Genomic DNA, 27,718 nt, shown 5'->3' on the forward strand with positions numbered 1-27,718 from the left:
TAAGAGATAGGGGCAGAACAGCTCTGCTGCCATGTTGTGCCCACTGAGCTGTTTAGGATTCCTGAAAAGCGTGAACAAAAACCAACCAACCAAAAAAAGTTCCCAAATGCAATATATTTAAACATCTTAAATCATTTTTGTAAAGCCTTTTGAAAATAAGAAAGCAGCAAAGGAAACTTTAGTGGAAAGGTATCTCATGGATTAGCAACTGGCTTTGCAAACAGAATGCAAAGAATAAGCTTAAATTGCTATTTTCTGTGTGCTGACAGATTAATATTGCTGCTACCTAGAATTCAGGCACATAGCTAATATTGGTTCAATGAATATCTTAAGGAGCTGCAGCCAAGTGGGGATTAGAGAAGCAGAAACAGCACATGGGCATTCATTGGGTTTTTTTAACTGCTTAATTAAATGAGGGATTATTCAGTTGTTTCCCAGAGAGGACCTGAAGAGGGAGCAAAATGCCATTGTATTTTTTCATTGCAGTCTCCTGAGCTGTCCCATTAAGAGATCAGATATATTCCCCTCTCCCTTCAAGCAAATCGCCACAGTTCAGGAGACTGCCAGGATCATACACTGAATATACGGCTCAAACAGAACCATGCTTCCAGCTAGTCATTATCCACTGGACTTTCCTTTACAGGAAGAGATACTAGCAAAGAATCATGGCAGAAATGTAAACCCCTGATTACTTTATTCATGTGTGAGATCTTCAGGAGGCCAGTCAGGACACAGTGCCCCAGCAGTGCACTATTTTCTGTGCAAGTATTCAGAGTACAAAGGGTTCAGAGGCTACCAAGAGGATATACAGAAAATGATGTCACAGGAGTCAGAAAGTTTACTTTCCATTAGGAGAGGATACTCACTTTCTATCCCTCCTTTACACATCTCAGAAACAATCAGTCTTTTGGTTCTTAAAACAGAGACAATTAATGCATGTATTAGGACACAAGAAGAGTACAGGAGAGTGTCTAGAGAATTTAGTACAAAAGTAACTGAGCAGCATAATAACAGATGAAATTTAAAAGTGAAGTATGAAGAAACATACTGCAAAGAACTGTTTATGAAAACTCAGCCGCAAATGGGTTTTAAAATAGTTGTTACCTCCTGGAGGACAGTTTCAAAATAAGTGCAGACTCCTGCCTTTTGCTCTGCCTCTAGCACCGTTCAGGAGAGATTAATGTTAAGCTGCAGAGAAGACAGAATATTATGTTATTTCATAATTCTTGTGTATCTTGCATTTAGTTTTGTTCAGCACATTTCATAAGTAACTAAAAGCAAAAAAGTCTGGAAAAGAGCAACAATTATTAAAACAGGACATTAGTTATGCCCCAAGAAAGATATGTGAAAACTGAACTTGTTCTTTCTGGGAAAAAAAAACACAACAAAACCAGACCAAACCAAACTAAAAAGAACTTACAACCACAAACAAACAAACCCCAAAAACTATAAGCTACAACTTAGCAATGAGTACATAACACATTTACTACAGAAAAGTTTCATCAGTCATTTGTATCATGTACCTGTAAGCCCCTGAATGAAAAAGCTCTGAGATTTTTTGTTTGGTCAAATTCATCAGACAAAAGAAGAAACCTAGAAAGTACACTCTAATTTACTTGTTTAGTTTTCTGCTTGGAATATGATGTAAGCAAAGAGCTTAATATCATTTAAAAAAAAGGCTTAGAGACATATCCTAGGAGCATAGGAAAAACATCTGCAATGCTAGTAGTTTGGACTAAGTGTCCTCAGTGCTCTGAGACTTCATGCTTTAGGATAGTAAGCTCATCCTGGGCAGTTTTTAGTGTCCGCAAAGCATCCAGCATTGATCATTGTCAGAAACAATACTAAACCACTAATCTGCTCTGATATAACACTTGACACATTCCTAAAGTCATATGTAAAATTAAGCAGACAATGAAGCTGGGATATTAAAACCTGATTCTAAAACTACCAGCCAAGCGATTACTTGGTTACAAAAGCCTTGAAAACTTGACACAACAGGCAGCAAAACTAGCATGAGATCTCTGCAGGGAGGAATCCTACCTCTCCACTGACAGAAACATCCCATGGGTGCTACCACCAGCAGCACTGATTTCCTCTCAATGAAGAAGACGGCCTGTAGATCTATGAATCATGAACACGTTGTCTTGTGACTTGGTGAGGCTTCCCACTCAACAGCTCCTCCTGCTGCTATACACAGAGCCCTCGTAGCTCTGCAGAGAACTGGGTATACGCTTAAAAGCATTAAGCCTGCCATCGCACACTAGTTTTACCTCTATGGGAGAACAGGGCTAAATTTGCCAGTTTATGGCCCTATTTCTGCTTATGTTATAAATGGTTTCTCCTTTGAAAATCCTAAGGTAAGCAAAGCTTTTATTTTTTAAGACTCTCATCTGAATCGCGGGGCCATGCTAGTGCTCTTATTTCATGACAGTTCCTCCTGTCTGGCCTATAGCTTAAATACAAGAACTGTGTAGGATTTAGTAGATTACATTAGATTAGCATATCATCATTACATAAGGAGACACAACCATACAAATCTCCTTACAAAAGGAGTCTTAATTTGGAGCTTTTCTCAGGACTAAGTTGATACTTCGGAGAGTAATTTGACAGTATCTTCATTTAAGCTGCTCTGTAGAAGTACTTCTTACTCTACAGCTTGGATTATTCAGAAGATAATGTCCCAACTGATCATGTAAATGAGATGGCAGTAATCTTTGGCTCCCACAGATAGGCAAAACAGAAGTATTACCAATGTAGGCAACTGTCATCCCCTCCAAACAGGATATGGCTGAAATTCTTCCAACTGTTTGATCCATTAGAAAGAAAAATCATTTTTTGAAATATTTTTTTTTTTTGAAAGTGGTAGCTTTGACCAATTACTTGCCACCTAAAAACAGAAATTGAAGCCAGTAGAAATTACTGTTCTTGTAGAATGTTTTTTTGTCACATGGAATCAAACTCTCAGACAATGCTCAAGGACATTTATTATACCTCTATTATTTTAAGCTTTCCAGTAAATTGTGGCAGATTCCACAATAGCATGAGACTAGCTTTAAAGTTAAAAACATAATGGACTTAACAAAAGGATACCCTTTTATTTGTCTTTCAGTTCTTGAGCCTTTAAAGTTCTTTTCCAAAAGCAACAAAACTATGTTTTTAAGAGAAGCTGAACTTCTGACAAATTGCTAGGTCCTGAATCTTTCTAACGTGAAAGTCCTTGTGAGTTAACTTAATTAACTTTGGCCTTGAGTCCAAAAAAGTTCTTTTTTTAAATTACTCCCTTGAATCACCTATCTTTTTAGCCTACTTTCACTATGGGAACTGGTTTACAAGGATTCAGAACTAGCTTTCTGACAGTAAAACAGAAGTTGATGCAGTCCTATCCTAGGACGACTCTTGCATTTGGAAGTCCTTCCTTGCTATTCCATGCTTCATTGCAAATTACCTGACTTTATGCATTTATGTTTTGTACTTACTACTCCTCGATACTGATCCAAACAAGATGCCCGTTGTCTTACTTGCCTCAAACCATGATTACAGAGAAGTTGTATCCCACACTTCTGTCTATCTTATACTGAGGTCCAAGGCCTCCTTATACTCTTCTGAGAGTCTACAGATAACTCGACATCTATCAGTCTACAAGCAGCTACTAGAACAAATGCTTGAGCAGGGCAATCCAGTATCTCAACATAGAAAAGACAGTCATTGAGACAATGTTCTCAGGTGAAGGTCTGTGTCTGTTTTAAGTTGATGAAGAGTGACTCTGAACCCTGGATCTTCTTAATCTACCCAGCTCCCCACAGGCGAGATGCTGGGAATGACAGAGACCTCTACCTACACCAGCCTTGGGGACACTTCATCATAAAATAAATGGATACCAATTAAATCTCCATGCCTGTGACATAAATCCACAGCATCAAAGAACAAAGTACTTTGGTATTTTCACACCTGTTAAACTCATCAGTAAATTTATCAGTCAGTAAGTTGTGGCATAACAGTTGTGTGATTGATTCAGCTGTGAAGTATTTTGGCAATCTTCCAGCTGCCCGCTCTGCTTCACACTCTGGCTGGGTTGGCTGGTGTCTCTCTACCTGTTACCTGTCATTTTTTTGATAGCTTACTGCAATGGTGAGCAGCATTGCCTCACCCTGCGCCTAACTAGAGTCTACAACAACATCCTGGCCAGGCAATTCTCAGCCTCTCTGTTCACCTGAAACCTCTCATAGCAGAATATCCCTTATCTCCCCTAGGGGCAAGTAGTTGCATCATGGGCCTACAAAACTCACTCTCCAAAACCACAGGAACAGCAGATATGGAGAGAATTCCAAGTTCTGCCTTCATGTGCTAAGATCAAATCCTTTAACTGCCACTCTGCATCCTGGGGTGCAGAAAATATTTCTATGTCCCACTCCCAAATATTTTATCTTTATAACACAGGCATGTGACAATACAGCAGCAGTTCTTTTTAATTTGAGAATAGCTTTTATCTTTTCAATAATGGAAAATATGGATTGAATGTAATCCAGATATTCAAGTCAATGTAACACTTGTAATTTAAAAAAAAATAAAAATCACAATGTTGTCTTGAGACAACTGCACATAGCACAAATACGCTGCCACAAGAAATTATTATAAACAGAGCTTAAAGTAAAACCAAGACTTGTTTGATGAAGATGTTACACAAAAGTAGATGCTATGCACAAATTTAGCTTTGTCTTAAGAAGGAGCCTAATATGTAGCGAGCCTTAGCAACAGCAGCATCTCAGAGACTCTGCCCTTCCAGCTGTTCCAAGTGGTAGCACATTTGCCCTGTCTTAGACTGTATAAAACACAGCAAGCAGCAAACATTAGAGGCACACCATTCATCAGGCATTTTTATTCACTCTTCGGTCTATAATGTTTTCCATCTTTGTTCCTCACCTGTTTGGGTGAACAGGTTCCTGTCTTCCATCCAAATGCGCTGTAAAAGACATAATAAACATAAAGCCATCAGTATATTCCAAATGACAGGACTTGCACCATAGCAGCGTTGGAAAGTAACCCTCAAAGCATATGTTTGCCACTGCAGAATATTTTTGAAGGATCCTAGCATCAAGAATTTTTCAAGCCCAGCCCAGAATTGCTCTTTCATATTGATAAACCAGGGTTTGAAAAACTATGGAGAGATACACCTTTCTCCCAAACAATTCCAAAGGCAAAGATGAAAAAAAAAAAGCAGGTCTTCTGAACAGCTTCAGTACAATTCAGAAATCATAATGGTGCAAAGTAGTCAGTACTGTTTTGTGATGAGGTAAGATTTATGACTCAGGTCATAACTCAAGCTCTTTCTTAAAACCAGCTCACACCACCATGACCGCAGCACAAATCACGGACTCACCAACACTGGCACGGTTAGCTGATAACTAGCAGTAGCTCAGGCTTGGCCCACTTCCACGTGGTAAGAGGATGAAAAGCGGCCAAGGTACCCAAGCACCTAATCCCTGATTTCAACACAAGAAATGGGTTCTAAGGTATTTGTCAAAGACCAAACAAGAAGTTTACCACAGAACTGAGAACAAAACCCACATTCTCCTGAGTTCCAGTCTAGGCCCATAAGACCATCTTTCTTCTTTTATCTGCAGTGTACCTCTTAAAGAGAACTGGTTGCCTCTTTTGCCATGTTTCCTTTAGTATTGGACTTCACACATTTGGTTTATTTTTCCTTCCTTCGGGACAGAATTACATAGCAGTAATTCTGATTCCAAAATAACTATTGTTCCATTGTGTAATAGTCTGAGGGAGTAAAAAGACAAAGGTATTGCACTGAATAACTAAAAGACTAAAATACAAACCTTCTAGGCAAACCACACCAAGGCAAACAGTCTCAGTGAATGTTAATACATGTGGGAAAGTAATAGCACATTGAAAATGTGCCCCAAGTTATTTTAGTTTACTGCAGCAATTCAAACCCACAAAGCCAGAAAAGCCCTGACTTTGTTTTCAGCATTGCCTCTGGAAGTCCCACAACATATTCTGTCCTACAGAGGAAGTCATACAACGTGTGGTATTCATGCCAACATACGCTACAGAAGCTATATTTAGCAGAGAAGGGTAAAATTTCACTATTACTCTGTCCTGTTGCAGAATGTTTCAAAACATAAAACACTGGGCACCTTGAACAACCCCCCTTCCTGCACCGTCTACTTTACTTACAGACCAGTTCTTACCACTGTGTTGCTCCAGATTCACACTTAGTAACACCCAAATGGGCTTAAACAAATTAAGTCAAGTCCTCTCCATTTGACATACCTCTTCTTACTGGTGAAAATACATCTCCTAAACTAGTATATTTTTATATTAGATAGAACCTCTGCTTCCACTAACACCACAGTATGCAAACCCACAAATACTCTGTTTGTATCATCTACACCTTCATGAAAGGATATTGTATCATGACTGCTGGCAGTCACTCACACAGCAGACATCTGAGTGGTCAGCTGTAAGGCAGAGAAGACAACAGTTCCTTTTACAGACTGATCCTTAGTATGTTAATCTTCAGTGCTGAAAACCCTACAGGTCCAGTATTTCCCCTGAACATTATTTCGTTATTTCCAAAGTTTAACAAAAAACAATTCAACTGTCTCGAATTAAGGTGCAGTTTTCAAAAACAGCTTCCTGGAGAAAAATTAAAATAACATTGCTACAATGTCCCTCCACATGCTGCGTCCCATCCACAGTTAACAAAGGTTAACTGTGAAGCTCAACATGCGATGCTCAGTATGGAGCGTACGTATTTAGAGGGCAAAACCCTACAGAAATGAAGAGAGTTACAGATGCTTGAAGTCTGCATTCTATGAAGAAAGAGAGAACCTTTGAATGGATGTCAGTGGGCATGAGTCCACATCACGTGCTTAAAGAAGCTTAAGAATTTACACTATTGTAATTTCTTAAAGCAACTTAAAAGGTACTTTCAGCTCATTCCTCTTTTAAAGATAAGAGAAACCATGGGTCTTATCATGAGTCTTGTGATATTGTTACATACATCTGGCTCCTGAAATCATATAAGACACAAAAGCCTTACTAAAAAAATTACAGTCCTTACAATCATGGTAAAAACTCTCAAAACATGAGCAACATGCACCATGAAAGTTCAAAACCAAATGGCAAATAAAAGAAGTGGAGAATACCTTTTGTTTTTAAACTAGTATCTTTCCAGTCAACCTCATAATTCTGGGAGTCTGACATGATTTGAGTTTGGCAACAACGGGAGAAGTCAAGATGCCAATTTAAAGTGGTTCCAGTGCACATGTATTACCTCACTCCCCATAAAGTATATGAACTCAGCTGTATATCATAAGCAAATTAGTTTTATTGTGGTAAGTGTACCGTCAAGATTACAGTGTGTTAAAGTTTAGGAGTGTATTAATATTTTGTATATACCTAGTGATAAAATGTCAGAAACTGCACAAAAGTTATGTGTTTTCCACTGCTCATGCTGTCTAGACCATGAGACAATGTACTCTCTCCAAACCAGGAAGTGAAAATTTGCTGAATATTCTTATGAATTGTCTGCAAAATTCTGCCATCAGAGGAACCTTTGATGTATTTTTACCCTGTCCTCATTCCCTCTTGCTTCATGTTGGCACTTCAGATGAGCAGTGCTCCACAGGGCAATTAGAGGAGCACACTTACACCAGTTCCAGCATAGCATAGAAGCACACACAGCAAAAAAAAGGTTTTCAAGTGTCAGACAGTGGGAAATCCTCACAGTTTTAATGTCCATAGTCAGGGCAAACAGTTCACCTCCTGTGATCGCTGCCTTTTGATCACTGGACATTATTACACCAGGCTTTTTTAACAGCTCTTCTTCCTCCTTGCCAAGGAGAGTGAGATGGTGGCCATGACTGAAATTCGTTATTTAAATTGTTTAGAAGTCCACACTGTATGGATATCGACATATCCTCTTCAAGCACAGCGTTATCCAGCATGCTGGGAAGACATCTGGGCCACCTTCTTTTCTCGTGGTGGTCCCTTCCGTAATACTCTCATCTTCTAAACCAGACGATTTTCGCATCCTACACGAGATGGAGGATCCAACCGCGCACTTGCTCCCCTTCCAGCCCCGTGTGGCAGCGCGCTGGCTAGCGCTCCCGGCCAGCCCTTCTCAAGCCTGGAGGGGTTCGGCCTCGCTTTTCCAACCTGCGGCGCTTCCCGCTCTTTATTCTCCGAGCTCCCTTCAGAAAGCTTTGAGAACGCAACGACGCCTACGGCGGGGGCAGCACTTCCCTCAGGGCCGGGCCGGGCCGGGCCAGGCCAGGCCACGGCCACGCCACGAGCTCGGAACCCGCTCGGGGCGCCGTGTGACCCTTGCTTCGCTTTCCGCTGTACGCATGCGCCCAGAACCCTCTTCCCCACCCCCGCGCCCCGCCGTTCTTTACGTAGCAGAGTTACGTCTGACACCATTCCGCAGGGAGGGGGAGGGGGAGGAAGTCCGGTGCCCGCCAGTCGCAACCTACCCCGCTAGCCGCCAGCGCCGTGACGTTTACCTTGGCGGACAGGCTTCACATCCAATGAGAGGTCTAAAGACCGGCACTTGATTGGTTGTCACGTCGGGAGGGGCGGGCCGAGTGCCGGCGTAGCTTGGTTGCGGCAACACCGGCTTACATAGGGCAGAGTACGGCGTGTCCTTGGGCTCAGACGCCGGGCGGTGCGGGAGTTACCGTGCTTGTGGTCACCGCGGTGGGCGCAGCGTCAGTGGGGCGGCCGGCCAGGCAGGTGGGGGCAGCCGCCGGTGGGGCAGCCGCGCGCGCGGCCTGGCCCTGGCCCTGGCCCTGGCCCTGGCGCTGTGGCTCGGCGGACCGTTAGTCCGGAGGGGGGGTGGTGAGGCAGCCGGGCGGGAGGGGTGAGGGACGGGGGGGCGAGGGCGGGCGGGAAGCGCTCTCGTCTGTCTTGAGAGCGCGATTCTTGTCTCCGTGGGCTGGGGCGGGGGAGCCCGGGGCCGCGGCCTAAGGAGGCGGCCGGGGTGTGGCGGAAGGTCACCGCGGGGCCTAGTGGCCCCACCTGGGGCGGCTGCGGCCGGGGTCCTGCGGGGGCGGGGGGGGACCCGGCCTGCCTGGGCTCTGCCGGCGGCCGCTCGAGGCCGGGGGTGGCGCGGCCTGGCCCGCGCGCCCTTGCGCGTTGAGGGCGCCAGCCGCCGCTCTGGGGTCGTGCCGGGGTCGCGCCGCTTGCCTGGAGGGGCCCCCGCGGCGGGAGCCTGCTCCTGGCCTCAAGGTCAGCCTCCGCGCAGGTCGAGCCGGAGCCGGGAGCTGCGGTTGCCCTTGGGTGCTCTCGCCACACCGCATGCAAACAGCGTTGCTGCTGCCGGCTGCTCGGGAGGCATCCCGGCTGGTGGCAAGAGGGGAGCGGGCCAGCTCTGTGCCTGCTGCCCTCGGCTTCTTGCAAGGAGATGTGCTGGTGCGCTTTTCCAGCTGAAACGGAAAAACATGCAGACAGTCTTCTCGCTTTACACGAGATTATTCATGACTAGGAAACTTTCTTACTATAGATATACAAGCTATATATGAAAGTCGTGTTCAATTTGCTCTTCAAAAATTACCTGTGTACTGTTCAAATGCTGTGGGGCAATTACTTTGGCTGAAGGTTTTTCCTGCTCTTCAAGCATGTTTATCACCTTGATACCTTTTATGTAGTCTAATGATTCTATGCTAATCTTCAAACCCAGGAGCTATAGCTTGTGGATAGAAAGTGTGATGGAGAATTACTAGACTGATGGACTACATATATGGTTTTGTAAACCAACAGGACGCTTTTGAAGCTTCTGTTGAACAGGTGACCTTGAAGTTGCAATATTGACCTCTGTGTGTGTGTTCTTGGTCTAGTACTGAAAATGGGAGATATTGAGAAGGGCAAGAAGATCTTTGTCCAGAAATGTTCCCAGTGCCATACAGTTGAAAAGGGAGGCAAGCACAAGACTGGACCCAACCTGAATGGCCTATTTGGACGCAAGACTGGACAAGCTGAGGGCTTCTCTTACACGGATGCTAATAAGAATAAAGGTAAACTTAAAGCTGTTCTTATGAGTTACTAGGGACAAAAATATTCAGTTCTTGGTGATAGTTCTAGAAGTACTGAAATCTGCCAAAAGGTAAAATAATATGGAGGACAAGAATATAAATGGTTTGTTATTCTGAAGTCACTGTCTTTTTTTCTTCTCTCCAGGTATCACCTGGGGCGAGGATACTCTGATGGAGTATTTGGAAAATCCAAAGAAGTATATCCCAGGAACAAAGATGATTTTTGCGGGTATTAAGAAGAAGTCTGAGAGAGCAGACTTAATAGCATACCTCAAAGATGCCACTTCAAAGTAAAAGTTATCTGCTGCCTTATTTATTTCACAAAGGAGATGGCAATGGAAATGTCTGTGATGAGATTGGTTTTTAAACTTTCTATTTTTACATGTACTGTGTCTAACCTTTAAATCTGTCTCGCCCATCAGATAACATTGCTTACAGTGGGTCACTGGGGTACACGCTTGTTTGGCAGCCATTAACTTAATGGAAACTGTGTAATTGGGTTGAATTAAATGACTATAATGTTCAGGCATACTTGATCATAGAATTAAAAAAAAAAGAACAAAAACATTTCCTGCCTCTTCATTGTTTAAAAAAAAATAATCTGTAAATAATCAAATGAGTAATTGTCAACAGCATAATAGCTTTGACAGCCCAACTCTTCCAGATTAAAAAGCAGGGTGGTGGTTTTTGACATCTTCCACCATACATCATCTTTCACATTACTTTAAAGATTTTTTTTTTAAAAAAAGGCACAAGATAATATTTTTTTAAATTTAATCAGTGCTAGGTGTTGTGGTATATATTAATCTGTCTAAAGCTTGCGATAAGAATGCATTTCATCTGACTTAAGTACTATTTGTGAAATGACAGTTGTGCCCAGCCACTTTTCTTTTTATCAAGGGGAAGCATGTTACTTAATTTATCCAGACTTTGACAGCTGCATGCACCAGTAGAGTGTAACTCCCCTTCAGAAACATCTTCAGTTTTTTAAATGTTATTGAAACCCTTTGTTCAGTCAATCTTGCGAAAATGGCCATTCTTGGTATACTAAATAGAACAGAAAAACATCCTGTTCTGGAAATACAAGTGCTAAAGACCAACCTGAGAGTTATTAAATCTTCTTAATTCAGCAGAAGCATTCACCTAAAACCTACTGTTACAGGCAATTTCAGATGAAGGGGTACAGGAATGAATGCGCTGGTACACTAAAAGGAAACGTTCTTCCTCTGTGCCTGGTTGTAGCCGATGTCATTACTTCTGAAGGTTCTGTTTCACACAGTGTAAAGCGGTATTTTTAATGTTTTAACTGCATTTTTTTCATACTAAGTGAATTGTTCAGATGAATGTATTTACTGTGTACCAACAGTAAGGCATAACTCAGAGCAATCAATACTGTAAATTAAAAAAATTAAAAGTCTTGTTTGCTGTATGTGTCTGAAATTAAGTGAAAAATAGTGGCAATGTAGAAAAAAGTTGGGTGTCCAGCTTTACATCGTTAGGAAAGAAGACAAGCAAAAGCTCAGCATGAAAAAAAAGTAAATGCTAATGGAGTTGGTCTTGAAGTACTTAAAAGCGTGGCAGAGTTAGGAATTATTTTGGACTAGAACTGGTAAAGCTAAGCTCTTCCACCAGTGTTCTCTACAACAGGACTTTTGCTGTGTTTCCTGAGTGGGATGGGAGAAAACTGAAAGTAGCTTGAAAGCTGTAGCTGTGCTGTAGGATTGGCTGAATTTGAGCTATGTCAAGTAGAATAGTGTGCTTAATGGCTGAGTTCCAAAAGGCCTGTTATTCAGAATTAATGAGTGAAAAGAATTAAGATTACTAACAAGTTGTCTCAATGGTTGCTACCGTATGTTTTGTGACTTTTTCCAAACTAAATGTGCAAGCAGCATTTCCTGCAAATGGAAAGGCAGAGTTAATATTAACCAACAGCAGCTTCTTTACCAAAAGCTTGTTAAGAGATACCTTCAAGTTGGAGTAGTTAATGACTGTTCTGATTTTCAGAAGTGATGTTCATCATAGCACCTTTATGGCTATGCAGAACTTAGCTTTCACTGGCCAAAAGCCTGACAGAGTAGTCGTAGATAGAGAATGTAACCTTGCCTAGCTCTGCAGTCTTCTGAAATTATTATCGTGGATTGCATGGAGAGAGTTGTGACACTTTCTGTTCTGTCAGCACCTTTATGACATGACAAAAAACTTTGTGATCTCCAAGCTGCTGCTCTTCCCTAGTTGAGCTGGAGAAGAAACAGATGTAGAGAAGAGGATTTTGCAGTAAGGTGGCATTTAATTCTGCACAGGCAACAATTTACAAAAAGTAAGTTACCCATCATCAGAAAAACTTCAGGAGAAAACAGAGTGATCCTTTGTCCAAAGTAACTAGGGGATACCATTTAGCTTGGCTTGTTCTATCTGTGTACCTCAGAGACCTTGGTACAAAGACAAGTGCAGCTTATACATATCCCTGAAGATGAAGGAAATGGAACTTCTTCATTCTAGACCGGGGATGCATCCTTTAAACAAGGATGTTTTAGGGAAAAGACCTTTCTGACCTTTCTCTCTATGTATACAGCCCTGAACAGCAACAGCTTATAAGATTTGTTGTAGTAGATAACTAGGAGCCATTTGCCATTGGACAAACACAATACTATATATTTCTCCTAGTGGATCAGTGAAGTAAGAGTATTGAAATGGAAGAAGGTTAGATTATCACTTGAGATTAAGTGTTAATGCAAGTGCTTTGGTGGGTTTTTTGGAGGGTGGGAGGGAGGCATCCAGATTGGTTGTGGAATCAAGCTTTAGTTCTTTGATTTCTAGTTTTATAGAGTAGGAGGAGTGGGATTTGCCTTTGTTTTGTGAAGTAGCTCGTTTACTGTTCTTCTTTATGATAGTGGTATGAGTCTAGACATTTGGTATTTCAGTACTTCCTTTACAGTTCCAGATTAGGGAATGAAGGCACCATGGCCAAACATGGCACCATCCCATAAAAATGGTTCTTGGCTAAGAGCTTACAGATTTGATGGTCATGCCTTTAAAACTGATCTTGTAATATTTTCACATGTAGTTATGCAAATGCATGAAGATTGTCAATGTAAATAATGACTGGAAAAAAGGTAAAATTCAGAAGTACACTTTTTCACAGTATGACTTTTCAAAACCAAAATGAAACAGGTAGGATACTTTTAAAATTACAGAAGTTATTATTTATGCATCCCAGTGATATTTAGTGATACAGAAGCTCTTTTTTACTTAGTCGTAACAATTCAAGTGTAATCGCTCTACAAACAGCTACATTTGGGAAAGTTCTGTTTGTAGCCATCCATGCAATTGTAGATAATCGCTTCAGTTAAAGATCTGTTCATTTTAATAGATCTAGTCTTGTGTGGGATTATATACCAAAAAAGGAAAGTATTATAAAATACAGTATCAGTGATCCAAAACAAATGTGATATATGGTACTTTTCTTACGGGGGAGAACAGAAATTAAACAGCTAATAGTTAAGAACTATTATATATTCTAGTCTCATGTATATCAAAGGCCATTAAAGTGCACACATTTACCTCTGTAGTAAGCCTTGTCGTTTGACTTTATCTAAAACACATCCTAAAAAATCTTCCAGAGCCAAAGCCAACAGAAGTCTCCGTGTTACTGCGTACAGGATGAGTTGAACTCTTTCAAACTGATGTCCTGAAAACCAGGTTACTCTGGGAGGGGAGGAGCCCAGAGCTAGCAGTAGGAAATGTTAACCCTGCGGAAGGGTGTGAAATCCTGTCCCTTTCCAGCACTGTAATGGCTGAGTCAGGACTCCAGGTAGTTATCGCCATCTGCTCATGATTCAGAGCTTGCATGTAAGTACTTGCTTGTTTTTTTCCAGGATCGTTCTTTTGATCTGAAATACAGAAAATATGATGGTCACCTTTTGAATAATTAGTTTCTGGTTAGAGGTCTCACAAGAGGTAAGGAATGTGGATGACATGTTTGCTTCTGTGACAGGGTACAGATTCACATCCCCAAATTTCCAGAAGGCTGCATTAACCACCAAATTGAATGTGTGTGCTGGGAAGAAGATGCTCTCTACCTCTGTTGGAGCTGTCATTATGCAAAAGGAGAGCCAGAAAGAAAATGAGCAAAGGAGGAGCTAACTATAGCATAGTGTTCAAAACACATACCTTGGAGCAGGAGAGAGGGTGTGTTCTTTCCAGGTTGTTTATGCATTTAATTTTAAACAGTCTTGGATAAAAATAAACCTGTCAGTGGAGATCAGAAGTCATTACTGTGCTAGTTTTACATCTCATTAGTGCTGTTCACTGCAGCTTGCTCAGGCAATGTGAGTCCCTGCCTTGTTCCTTTCAGAATCACCCACTCTTCAGATGCATCTTCTCCTTCCTCATTCTCCATGTGTTAAAACATATTTTTGTTTGTAAGACTGTGCTGTCCCTGTCTTACCACACTGCCAGTCTTTTGGTCATAAGCACTGAAAAGATGTTGACGGAAACATTGAGTAGTGTTCTCATCCTTACAATAATCTGCAGAAATTCACTGCTGATGTCCCCATTCAGTTGTGACTGGTGACAATTTCTTTTTAAGATGTCTGATGGTTCTTAATGTATGTGACATTGCCTTTTATTGATCTTTTTTAATTCCAAATTTTTAATAGAGCTAACTAAAGCAGGTAGAGTTTTATGTGGCTTTTACCTGCACTATGTCTCAGCTGGGTTTTTTTTTACCGTGAGATGCAGCATGATGATGTGAGCATTCCCTGATCTGTAATGCTCCCAGACAAGTAGGACAAATGCACCACATGCACTGAATTTTAAAAATATCATTGATGTCACCTGCATATCGCTGGTAGCTTCAAGAATCTGGTGCTCTTACCCAGGTTTCATTGCAGGAATGTGCCTACGCTGACTGTAACCAGCCTTTCCCTGAAAGCATTTCTCGCATTTCTCCTTCCACTGCTGATTCATTGTTTGGAGAACAGAGAGGAATGAAAATGTTTCCTATAGGACTCTGTAATTTTATTTCCAATTATTCTGTCAGTTTACCTGCTATTGATACTAGATCTGGAGTTCTTCCAGTGCTATTTTTAAAGGAAAGGTACCACATTTTCAATTCCACAAATTTTTGCCATAGAGAATGATTTTAATTCTAATTCTCACATACAAATTATCACTGGTTAGCTTACCCATCTGGTCTTTCTCTTCTTCATTTTACGTGTTACTGTTACAATTTATACTTCCTTTGTATTGGCTGAACTGCAGGCAGCTTCTTGTACTTTACTATTCAAATGTACTCTTTAATTTACACATCTCTTAACTCTGTAGTGGACTGGTTTTTAGAGTTTCCAGGTAATTGCTTTACTTGAAAAATCCTTCTTTCATTGCCTTTTTCATTGTTTAAAATCTTTTTATTTTAAAATTCACTGAAAAGGGTTCATTTTTTAACTATCCCTCACACGATGATGTTATATTTAATTATTTTGTATACAACACTGTTATTCTTATGTATTGAACAAGGATTGTGTCCTTCACATGGATACCTGAGAAATAGTCTTCTCTTGTGAGCCTCAGAAACATGCTTCCAAAGAGCAATCATGGTAAGTGCTGAGAAGCTTCTGTAACTGGCACCATTTGATCAGTTTATTGCTTACACCAAATGAACAGGAGGGGGAGCCAATGTACTAAAAAGCTGCAGAAGAACTCACAATATGCACTCGAAGGTAATTTTGAACAATCCTCGGACAGTTTGAAAGACGAAGTTCATTTGTACAAAAAGCAGTTTTACTGCAAGTGCTCAGCAAAAAGCGCTGGAGATAATTAATACAGCTGAATGCATTGACATGTCTGCAATAAGTTCAGGGTCTTCTGAATTCTTAAATTGATTCATGTTTCATATTTCATCAGGCTACTTCAAGTTTGAAATCGCCCATATTAAATTTCAACCTATTCAAATGGTAAAAGATTCAGTTAGAAAGCAAAATGTTTCTTTCTGACTACTGAAAGAATCAAGAGTGGCAATCTCTAATGCATACTCTGGCTTTGTTCCTACTGTGGAGCTCACATTGATATTATCACTTGAAGTGTTATGCTTGAAATGGATATACAGATTGTAATATAGTTTCTCCACTAGCAGTTAGGTACGAACATGATGACCTTTGTTAGTGAAAAATGCACTTTAATTCTGTTTTTAATACTGTTTTATGGATGTTGTTTGATGATAGACTCAAATTACTCTGAAAACCATTGTTAAGTTTTACAAGTATAACTAAATACCAGCATTGTTACTATTTAAGGCCCTAGGAAAACTAACATTTGTAACATTGAGTCAGAATTTTACTTAGCTGGGATATTTCTCATGGGGATATCAATTTTAATTTAGCTGTCAGTATGGCTTTTCTGGCACACACCCAAATATGAAGTCTTTGCAACTCTTCAAAAGACCATGTTGCCTTTCTTCCTATCAATCCATGGTCTACGTGTATGTTGCAAGTTAAGCTTGTTTTTCAGTGCCTAACTCTATCAGGAACAGTGTGATCAGATGTTAAAAATTTAGCTCATATGTGTGTTTGCTGTCGCTCTGAATTCTCAGAAAGATGACGTCTCTCTCTGTACCAGCATGCAATGACACATCAGAAACAACTCCCCACAGAAAGAAGCAATCCAAAGTGAGAGCTTTGCAGTTGAAAGATACTTCCACGTCAGAAAATCTATCAAGAACATAGAGTAGTCTTCTACAAATGAACAGGGTCACAGAACAGAAATCAAGATGACACAAATGAAGCAAAGAAAGGGAAACAAAGTGGAAATGAAACAAGGTTAGTACAGGGTGAAATATTACATATTCTCATTACATGTTTAGCAGTTACAAAGACTGTGCCTGTGCTTTAGCCTATTGAGTAGATGCCAGGTATTGCAATATGAAAGGAAAAGCAGTGGAAACCCAGAAGCAATAAAAAACAAACTTGCCTACCTTCAGCTGAAGGTTTGGCAACTCTGTGTGTGTTCAGTGAATATCCCTTTGGTTGGATGCCTTTAATTTTGCTTCAGCTCTGTGAAGTCGTCCAATTGATGCTACTTGGCTCCAGCAGTCTGTACTTTGCTTCCACTTATTTTAGTGATATATATTCCAGATTAGCAAACCAGCCAGCTGAGAAATGGTGTGATGTTTACTCAGTGCATGTATCAAATGATGTTTTGTAAGGCTATAAGCTCTGATCCTTCTGTAACGCTAGAGCCTAATGTCCCCACTTAAGCGACACGCTTGAGTTACACTGTAGTTGATGGCATAGCTTTAAATTTTGCTCCAGCTTCAGATCTTACCTGAAAAGTACAGGTCAGTAATCTTCAGTAGCTGTGGTGAACATAATATAGATAAAAGGGCAACAAAGAAAGGCTCTAGCACAGGAGAGAGTAGTCATGCAGTAGAGTCAGCATGAAAAACAGCCTTTGTTTCTTAGCCAGGATATATAAAAAGTGTTGATAGGGAGCATGGCCTAAATTACATTTACATTGCAGATTTTTTTTTTTCAATTTAAGGGTGCTAGTTCTCTGAGCTGCTCTGTGCCAATCCAGAACTCAGTTGAAAGTCAAGTCATCAACAAGTGAAGAGAAAAAGCCCAGTGTATCCACATCTACTACAGTACCATCTGTCTGGCTCTTTTAACACCAGTTTTCAGTTTCTAGACAGTGCAGCCTGATGCTCTGACTGATCAGCTTAGCCAAATTTATGTTTTTCTCTCAGAAAATGGTTTCCAATAACCTTTTTTCATTATTTCAAGATACTAAGAAAACTATTCCTTTGGTAAAGCAGTTGGTTTTATTTTTCTCATATCAATCAAATCAGCGCTGTGTATAGCACTGATGCTATCACCAGGAAAGTGGGAGAGGGAAAAGTCACAGTGAAGGCTTCTCCCACTGCCTGCAGTGAGCTGGGATAGTCCCCTCCAAGGGTTTCACACCATGGCCCAGAGACAGCACTGTCACGAGTTCTGCACCCACGACAGTTCGGTGCCTGGCAGCCTGGGTGTTTCTGTTAAGGCTGTGAAACACTCCCACCAGGCCAGAGCTCTGGGAAACCTTTCCCAGTCCCCTTTTTGTGATCTAATCACACAAAGCCTATGCCCACTCCTACTGCCGTTAGAAAGTGGGGATGGAGGAAGAGACAGAAACTGTTACTAGTTTGTGCACTGTGATGTAGGGGTTCAGTCTGGGAGAGTTTCCAGTTTGGGCTGGTGTGCTGAGAGATGTTTTGCCACCCAGAGTGATCTTAAATCTTGATCTGCCCACTGCCCATTACTGTTAACATCTCTGCTACCCCTCACCTCCCCTTGCTGCAGCTCCTTTTCCTGTGTGGCTGCAGCAGTAACCTCCACCAGGTCTCGGGCATGTTTGACTTCTTCAAAAAGGGGGACAGTCTCCACTGATCTTCCAGGTGGGTGTGATTTTCTTTCTACTGTTACAGTTTCCAAACATCCTTTCTTTCTAACCCTAGGGTTACAGATTTTGGCTCTTACTTTAAAGAGTAGCACAGGATGCTCTCCGGAACAGTGGTTTCTTAGCTAGTCTTTTGATTTCTTTAGGTCTTTCTTGGGCAATCCAGTCACCCTTGTTTGTTTTACCAAGAGTGGGACTCTTCATTTTCTGTAAGGTCTTCTAAGTTCGGGGGAGGTGGGGTTTTCTGGGTTGGTTTTTTGTTTGTTTTTTTCCTTTGTTTGTTTCTTTTGCAAGAACTAATAGGTTTTATTTTAGAGAGTCTCTGAATGGTCCAGCCAGTCCCTTCTTCATGGGAGAAAAATATAATGATATAACCACAAGGACTTTGGTTTTTTTCCTACTTCTCTGACTGCTTGAAGGTGACTCTGAGGGACTTCAAATATTGGGTAGTTACTGGGTAAGAATTTCTTATTACTTCATCTGCAGAAGTTCGCTTTATTGGTGCACATCAGATGTTCACTTTCTCTTCACTTATGGACCTAATGTAATTTGAGAGCTTATAACTTCACTGAAAATAGTAGTAAATATCAAATGTACATTTTATGACAGCACTCAACATCAAGAGGTTTCAAAGGCAGTTTTCTTAACTTTCAGTAGCACAGGTGCATAAGTCTAAACAAAAGCTTTATACTAGCACAATTAGAATCTTTAACTTGGGAGTTTCATATTAGAACAAGAAAATATTAATGAAACTCTGAAATGTTTGACTGGCTGGTGACCCATCCTGCTTTCTTTTGCTGTCTTCTGCTATTACAGCTACGTGTCTCCAGAGAATCAAATACATGGTCTAGTGATTGCTAAAACAGTCAGCTAGCAGATGCTTGTTTTAAGCTATTTTTAAGGGAGTTCCTGCATGAACACAATAGCTTGTTCATTTTTTATTATTATTTTTGTTTAACTGAGGCCCTTGTCTCTCTCTCACACACATGGAGGGTGGAAGAGGAAAGAGAGGGGTTAGTGAATTCTGACCGCTGTATAGAGCTCTTTTCCATAGCTGTGGATGTACCCCGTATAGGTGGGACTTCCTGTTTTTCCTGTGACTTGGTCATGGGTACCGTTTGTTTCCAGCCACAGAGGAGGAGACATTCTCCCTTTTGTAAAGCCACCTTTTGAGGGAAGGCCTGTTATTTTGTTGCCTAAGCCCATCTTTTCCAGTAAATGTGTATTTTAGTAGGTGGAACCAGTGTGAGTTTGTACACTCTTGTGCCTGTCTCTGAAACTGTTTCTTTGCAGGTTTTAAGTGGTGCAGGGGGTTTACTTGATGAACAGGAGCAGACTTCTCACTACTCTCAGAAGTGGTATTCACTTAACAGTTGTAAAATTAAATGCTTCGAACTTTCTAACTGTGGGCAAATATGCCTTTGTTTAAAATTTGCAAGTAGGTGGAATTTTTCTGTCTTGCCAAGCTTTGTAGCAATTACATAGTGCTACAAGAAATTTGTAAGTATTGAATAGACTCTGGTTAGTTTAAAAATGCTAGGGTTTTTCTCTTATGCTTTACTGGATATATGAGACTGTGAACCTGCCAATATGTGCTTAATCACAGAAAATACAAGTGGCAGTAAGTCCACAGAATGTGTACAAAGCATGCCAGAGGTGTGAACGTAACTGTTTATTTCTTGTCAGTCTCAGGAATTTCAAGGTCTTAAAAAATTACAAGTGTCAACTGGAAATTAATGTGACCATATGTTTCACACATGTGTGCCTAAAGTTTGGCTTCTACACCCAAACTTCATTGGAGAGGATTTACTCTCCATATTGGCCTTGGTTTTAATTCCCTGTCACTGTGACTGAAATGAGAAACCTTTTCTGGGCATTGTATTGGCTGGGAAAGTTGGGTATAGACCACTGTATTAAAGCATCTCAATAGGGGCTTCCAAGGCTGTCGTGTATATATATCAGGCCTGAAGGTTTCGGCTTTTGTTTTTCAGCTTTGATTGTTTCTTGCTGATATGTCCTTTCCTGGATTATTTCTCTTCAGCTTCAAAGCTTGCCTGAAAAAAGCTTAAAGGCCAATATCTATATTCTTTGTTTGAATTCCATTTTATGGAAGATGTAGGAGAGGCAGTCCAGTACTTAAAAAGAAGTGCATGTTTTGCTGCTGTTGCCTTGAATCCCTTATAGCAAGAAAAGCTAATTTAATGACTGAAGCAACAACTTTGGTTAAAAAGACATCCTATACCTGGAATCCCAGATTTATGTTCTAGAGGGATCAACTCTTCATCCTTCATTTATCCACTGTTAAATAGTCTATTTGGAAAGAGCTTGTCTACACTGAATGGATGATGAACCTCCCCCCATAGCTCCTTCTGAAAAAGTTGTGGTTTCTCTATTGTCTCTGAACAAAGTCTTGTCTTGGTATTGCTCTGCTGTTTGTTCATTTATTACTATCTCAAATATATATATGTTCTATATTCTCTCACTGCTCCACAGTGTACGTAGAGATAACTAGAGATTAAAAGTCTGCACCATGTAAGTTACTACAATAATAATTACAGACTCAGTGCACTGAGTGATTTTATTTTTTTTAAGTAATGGTCCCTAGCAGTTCAGAACTGATAAATAGGACATTGGATAAGACATCTAGCCCAGAACAATGTTTTCAGTGATCCTGTTTTTGCACCTCTTTTCCAACTATTCATACGCATTTTCTAAATCTCTGTCTGAAGCTCAGGAGGAAAATAATCAGCTTTTGTGGGATTTAGACATTACAGTGCTTCTCTATTTCTAAGCACTCAAGTAATAAAGGTTTTGGTAATCGTCTCCAGCATACAGTATTGCTATCTTTCCAAAGCTGTCATTGCTTTTAAGTTTAATGGCCTCTCTACAACTTAGAAGCAGCTATGAAAATCAAAAAGGATGGCACCACAACTATAGACTGAAATCCAGAAAGCTGTGGTTCTTGCTCCAAGAAAAATATTGAATGCATTAGCAGAACATGACTTCATTAACAGCATTAAAAGTTATCATTTACAGGAAGGCAAGCTCTACTTTGGCACATATTTCAGTGAATGACAACAACTTTTTGAATATTTCAACTAACATGCATTGACAGCTAGTTTAGGGCAGCAGGTCTAAAAGCATTTAAGATTACAGCAGTGTTCTTTAGAATAATATGAAGAATTGTTATTGCACTCACTTTTTTCATTTTAAAAAGACATTTTGCAGAATGTTTAGTGTATACCAATGTTCATATATAATTAAAACCACAGGCATGTCTCCTAGCTAATTATGTTGCCCAGTATCTTTCTAAAAATATTGTCTTTTATACTTTTCTTTTTTCTTCTTAGTAGAAAAAGAAACAGATTCTAAATTTTGCTCCTTCATGGCTTTTATAGTTTTATTTAGGGTTGACTCAGTTTTGAAACTGGAGAGTTGGATTGCTTCCTTCTGCTTCTCCTCCATCCTCACCTCTATACACGAAACCTACATAATTCTCATCAGTCCTTTCTGCAGCCCTGGCTGTATTTGTTGATAATCTCTTATTTCTATCTAGCCAGCAGTGAGTCCTCTCCTAGGCTGCTGTCACTGCTACTGCCACGCTGAGATTTAGCTTTTGTGACATTATCCATTCTGGGAATAGCAGGACAGATTTCTTGGATTTCTGCAAGCCACCTATCTGAATAAGAATATACCACTCTGCAGCTCAAAAGACTGCTATTGTTTCCTGAGCCAGCAAAACAGTATAGATAATAGTTCTTAGCTGTTTTGACAATTATTTTTTTTTTCTCTTCGGTCTCATGATTGTTACATGAATAGCTGCTATAATTTTGATTTAGGATAGCATCGTTCAATGTTTCAGAAAATCAGGATCAATTTCAATTAGGCTTTTCCAATTATCTTTTACTTACAGGAAAAAAATCAAAGTGGGTAGGAATGCTATTGTGTCTCTGGGGATTTCTTGTTTACAATTGTAAGGCTTGATTCTCTTCTGTTTTACAGTGATACAAATGAGGCATAAATGTAAGGCACAATGTAAATGCAGACTGGTGTAAAAGCAGGAGGGAGAGAGGAAAGAATTTAGGCCTGAGATGGGCAAAATCACAGGATCACAGAATTGTATAGGTTGGAAAAGACCTTTAAGATCATCGAGTCCAACCATAAACCTAACACTACCAAGACTACCACTACACTGTGTCCCTAAGCACCTCATCCAAACGTCTTTTAAATACCTCCAGGGATGGTGACTCAACCACTTCCCTGGGCAGAAATGGAGAGTATTTAGATGTGGGTGTGCATGATCTTCAAAGCAGAGGGGGCAAAGACAGAAGGTCCATGAATCCAAAGTGGACCAGGAATCTGAACTCAGATCCTGCAGAAAAGCACGAGAGGCAGGTGGTTTGATGTCCCTCCCAGTCTTGCCACAACTATATGATTTCAGATATGCCTCTTCAGACAGGCAGACATACATGTAAGACACTTGACAGACAGAAAGGGAACATAACCATGTAATACAAGCCTTCCCTGCACCTCCAGGGACTGGTAAAGGAGAGGAAAGGCAGACAGGCTGTTCCCATGTCCCAGCTGGTTCTGCGTGGCTGCAGAGACCAAGCACACCTCACCATACCTTAGAGTACCCAGGGGGGTTCTGGAAACCAGGAAAGCTTCCCAGCAGCTCCAATGCCTGAGGTGCTGCAGATCCACCAGGACCTGCCTTCACTGTGCCCAGGCCTGGGAGCAGCTGACATAAAGCAGACTTCTCTCCCAGGCAGTTAGAGAAGTCATGCAAAGCCTCATTTGCTGTCACCACATCCTAACAGAGCCAATAGCCTCTTCTGTAATGGAGCTGGGCACTGTTGCTGTCATACTAAAAGGGATGAAAAATGAAGTTTAAAGAAATTTGAAAAGAAAGCAGGAAAGTAAATAAGTCAAAGTGAAATCAAGCCTGCTCTTCAGCTCATTACAGTGAAAAGAGTGGGGACAAGAAATCAGCAAGTCCTTGAAGGAAGGAGAAAGGCACTACGTCAGTGAACAGTGGGAACTGGAGATGCACAATGTTTATGCCTCAAATATTCACCTTGTTGCTCACATCTAATTTTCTACCAATGTTTTCAACAATAATGGCCATTAAACAACAACACATATCTACACAAAAGCTTGTATTGTGGAAATGGTATTCTCTTCCTCAGTCATTACAGACTACCCTGTGGCACTGACGAACTGCCTGCGCAATGCAAGGAGCTGTTCTCTCTTGCTGCCTACTGGCAATGGATGCATGTATCTGTCCTTGCTGCCAGTTACTGAACACAGGCTTTGGCACCCCTGACTGAGCTGCAATGTCATCAAAAAAAGCGAAGTTTTGTCAAGTCACTGAAAAATCAGCTACATAATTCACATTTGGCAAGGGTGTGGAGAGGAAAGAAAGTACAAATCCTAGAGGCAGTTGGTGTGCTCCATGTCCAGCACCTAGATAGAGAAATGCACAGGCACTTAAATAAAAGGATGAGAATTCAATTGCAAAAAGGAGTAAGGGAAACATGGAAGGGGCTGAGGGGAAGGTGAAGAGACTTCATGGGAGAAAGAAGGTCCCCAAGACTCCCATTCCTCAGGAAGACGAGAACAAATGCACTAGAGATAGTCAAGAGGAAGGAAAACTGGTGAAGTGATCACATGGAAATTAGGGAGGCAGACCTGATGGCGTTTACTGGGGAGACAGTGCTGAAGGGAGACAAAGCCATAAGGAAAGCAGAAGGCTTTAGGAAGGAGCAAAGCAAATGCAATTTAAAAGGACCAAAGAATTTCAATGAAAAGTGTGAGAAATGAAAAAAACTATAGAAAATTCACCCAGATGTAAAAGGATGATGATGGAGAAACAGAAAGTAAGAATCAGAGCAGGACTAGAACGTTATTGGCTCTGTTTTATTGAGTGTTTGGCCCATCCAGCATTCTGCCCTCTGAGTGAGTGACTGTTGGCTTGTTTCCTTCCCTAGATTCTGGTCCTTTGAATTCAGTCTATACCAGTCTCTTTTTTTTCATTCTGAAAAGCTGACTGATCTTGCACTCATACAGCTGAAAGTCCATAAAAATTCAAAAAAGTAATCTTACAGCAAAAAGCACTATTACAATAGTGAAGCGTTGTGCCTCCACAGGCAGCAGCTGCAGGAATGGGGTCTAATTTTCACTCTGATCAGCTCTTCAGCTGAGCATTTTCACATGTCTGTGGTCTCATTCTGTGCAATAACAAAGAGGTAACAACTGAAAACTATGGAGAAGCTTCATATTATTAATTACATATTTACCTCATTAGTCATTAGAACATATATAACAGGAGGACATATACACACATTGAAACAATTCTAAATTATTCAGTTGAAACCACACTTACCAAAATGCCCAAGCAAATTATGTTCTCTTTCATATGGTTTTGAGCTCTGTATCTTATTTGTCCATAAAGATGCAGATCCTTTAATTTCTTTAATTTGTTCTCATGTAGAAGAAAGAGAACACCCATGATCCCATTTTCTTTGGAGGAATTTCAGCGCAAAGAGTATCTCTGGTAGCACTAAATTACTCATGGGGCTAAGCCTTATTTGCAAACTCATAAAATGATAGCAATTCTTGGAAGGATCTTTCATTGCTGATATTGATAGTCCTATAGTGTCATCTTCTGATTAAAGTTGCTTTGGAAATACAGAGAGGGGAAAATTGCCACCCAACCTCTATTTGTGTTCCTTTTAATAATATTGACCTATAGTTTAGTAATAACCAAAATGTCACTTATATGTAAATATATAGAAAGTTTCTGTCCTCTGATAATAAGTAAACGCATAGGAACATCTGAAGCACAGTTTTAATTTCAACTGGAAATGAAGTTTTAAAGAAGTTCTCGTGCCTCACAGGGCAGGCGTATGACTGGGGTTTTGATTATAGTATTTCCATTTCTGATCAGCTTCTTCTGTTTCTTGAATTTGTGCTTAGGAGAACGTCTGGTTAAAAGGATGTTTCAGCAACCAAGTAAAAACTCCTTTAGGAAGCAATGTTTTCAAACTCCAAGGTGGGAGCACAAATGGGAGGTTCTATTCTCTATTCTACTATTCTCTTCTGCGCTAGGCTTGCTCTGTCTGTTCACTCTAAGGGTTAGGTATACCTGTGCTGCACAAGGCAGCACGGTGGAAAGATTTCCAGACTAATTCTTACTGAGCTAGCATTGCTATCAAAGAGATAAGAGCTGCATTAGCAGAGCACTGCATGAGAGCAAAGTTCTCCTGCTGAGAAACTAGCTTGGATGCCTCTACTCATTTGGCAGCAGGTCAGGCGTCACAGCCAGGTACCACGTTCTGGCGGGGAGTCGTGGGCAGTGTTTCTAAGGGGAAGAGCACTGACCGCTTCCCCAGCTGATTCACCAGCCAAGTCTGCCTGTTAGCAATTCGTGCGCGGTGTCCCATGGCCTTCCAAAGGACGTGGTTGGTCACGAGTGACACAGCGAGGCCAAGAGACTTTTGCGTCTTTGGCTCCTGACCAAACTCCTCCATGAGAGGAGAGGCAGGCAAGTGGCAGCAGCTGACTGAGAACATCGATCTGGGTATTGATTTGTTTCTTTCTCCAGCCTGAGCAGAGCAGGATCCTGCCCTTCCTTTCGAAGGGAACTGGCTGTGCGGGGCCCAAAGCAGAGCACCGTGTGTCAAGCGCCGGTGGAAACACCTGGGGAGGCTCTGCAGTCATTACAGCCAACGCTTCGCACAGCACCAGGAGCAGTGCTATCAATTTTGCTGCGTTTGCTTGTCATCAAGCTGAGTCAAGACTCAGTTCTTCTAAAAGCTGCATTAGAGAAATGTCAGCAGAAGATCCGCTGCACCTCTACATATTGTTCGGAAGGCTCGTGGGATTAGCTAGGCCTAATGCAGTAGGACAGTGTATAATCTTTCTCTTCGATTGCTGGAAATCTGTTGTTATGCCAGGCTCTGCCTGTCCTGAGAGAGAAGGAATATTGTGCCAAATTTCATACTGAGTGAGTGCAGTTCTATAAATCAGCCTTAATGCTTAGCTTATTAGAACTACAGGCAAATAAGAGAAGGCTAAATGAGCAATACTGTGTATTTAACTATGTATGAGGTACAATTCAAACAGCACAAGGCCTGTGTGTTGGATGTGCTGTCAGCGGACTCAATAATGAAGCTGTTTACTAGGGAACACTCACTTTCCTTTAGCCAAATGACAAGAAATTCTTTTTGGCATTGTATGACTGTGATGCTGCAAGTTTTGCAGTGCAGAAATAAACTTGAAAATCTAATTTAACACTGAGCAATAGCTTGCTGATCACAGACCGTAACATTTATCTTAAGGTAAATCACTTTCCTCTAGACAACAGCAATTAATGTTTAGACATAGAGGTATAATGGCCAGTTCAAAAAGACAGTAATGTCTTCATCCCTGTGTCTCATAAACTCATGGTCCGGAATATACATAGCTCTGCTTAACCTTCAGTGATGTCCTCTGCAGAACTTACTGCAAGTGTTCCAGACATTTGCTTCTTAAAGGACGATCAAAAAAGTAGTGAGATTAAAATGGTTGTGATTTATTCTTGAAGCTGTTTGTTGCAAGATTCTGACCCAGATTCAGCCCTCCTTAGGGCGGTTTTGCACTGCACTCTGGGCAGAATGCCCTTGAAAAGGGCAGAGCTGGTGCTGTGTTTGTGGACTACACTCCCAGGTGTCTTAAGCAGCAAAAATCAAACCCTGCTTGCTCTGTGATTTTTTTTTTTTAAGTCAGAAAAAGCTAAAGGCAAAAAAAGAAAAGTATTTAGTCTGTAAAGAATACACTGTCTAAAATCTGTGTTGATATCATGTTTGGTAAACAGTGCAGTAACAAGAAATCAAAGTGATTCCTCCAATAAATCTGAAATCAGATCTTATTGTTGAAAAAAGTAAAAGAGGAGATTAGCCATTCTAGCTAGTACCATTTGGGTTTGCACTTTGGTACTGATGCTGAAAGTGCCAAGTTGGCACTCAGAGTCCAGCTTTACAAACATGACCCTACTTTCACCTTTTGCTGAAATGCTCTGTAACATAACAGGGCTCTCATTTCCTTTATCCTGAGAGATGGTCTTTTGTCATCCTAATTCTGCTAAGAAAAAGAAAGGCTCATAGGAAACATCATCATCTCCACTGGCTTTAGCTTATACCTGAAACTTACTGTTCTTCCTCCAGCCTGTCCTTTCTGCATTCTCCTTC

At 40.9% G+C, this 27,718-nt stretch overlaps 1 protein-coding gene and 1 long non-coding RNA gene across 4 annotated transcripts in view; one reads left to right on the plus strand and one right to left on the minus strand.

Annotated features, from left to right (window-relative positions):
- The window catches only part of LOC140648311 (uncharacterized), an 80,101-nt gene extending 71,734 nt beyond the window's left edge, over positions 1-8,367 (minus strand). For both annotated transcript variants that reach the window (XR_012041168.1, XR_012041169.1), the window contains exons 1-3: positions 7,675-8,367; positions 4,924-4,963; positions 1,105-1,188 (exon numbers count right to left, since the gene is read on the minus strand). This is a non-coding gene — a long non-coding RNA (uncharacterized lncRNA). The remainder of the gene's footprint in view (positions 1-1,104; positions 1,189-4,923; positions 4,964-7,674) is intronic.
- Positions 8,368-8,596: 229 nt separating this feature from the next.
- Positions 8,597-11,474, plus strand: CYCS (cytochrome c, somatic). Of its 2 annotated transcripts, none has more exons than XM_072854113.1 (3): positions 8,597-8,753; positions 9,861-10,037; positions 10,201-11,474. In XM_072854113.1, the coding sequence occupies exons 2-3, from the start codon at positions 9,869-9,871 to the stop codon at positions 10,347-10,349; spliced, it is 318 nt and encodes a 105-aa protein (XP_072710214.1). In that variant the 5' UTR covers positions 8,597-8,753; positions 9,861-9,868; the 3' UTR covers positions 10,350-11,474. The 2 variants fall into 2 exon arrangements, with proteins under 2 accessions (XP_072710214.1, XP_072710213.1); XM_072854112.1 differs by having other exon boundaries at positions 8,599-8,757.
- Positions 11,475-27,718: the final 16,244 nt, after the last annotated feature.

This window comes from Ciconia boyciana, chromosome 2, assembly GCF_034638445.1.
Source record: "Ciconia boyciana chromosome 2, ASM3463844v1, whole genome shotgun sequence".
Classification (NCBI taxonomy): domain Eukaryota; kingdom Metazoa; phylum Chordata; class Aves; order Ciconiiformes; family Ciconiidae; genus Ciconia; species Ciconia boyciana.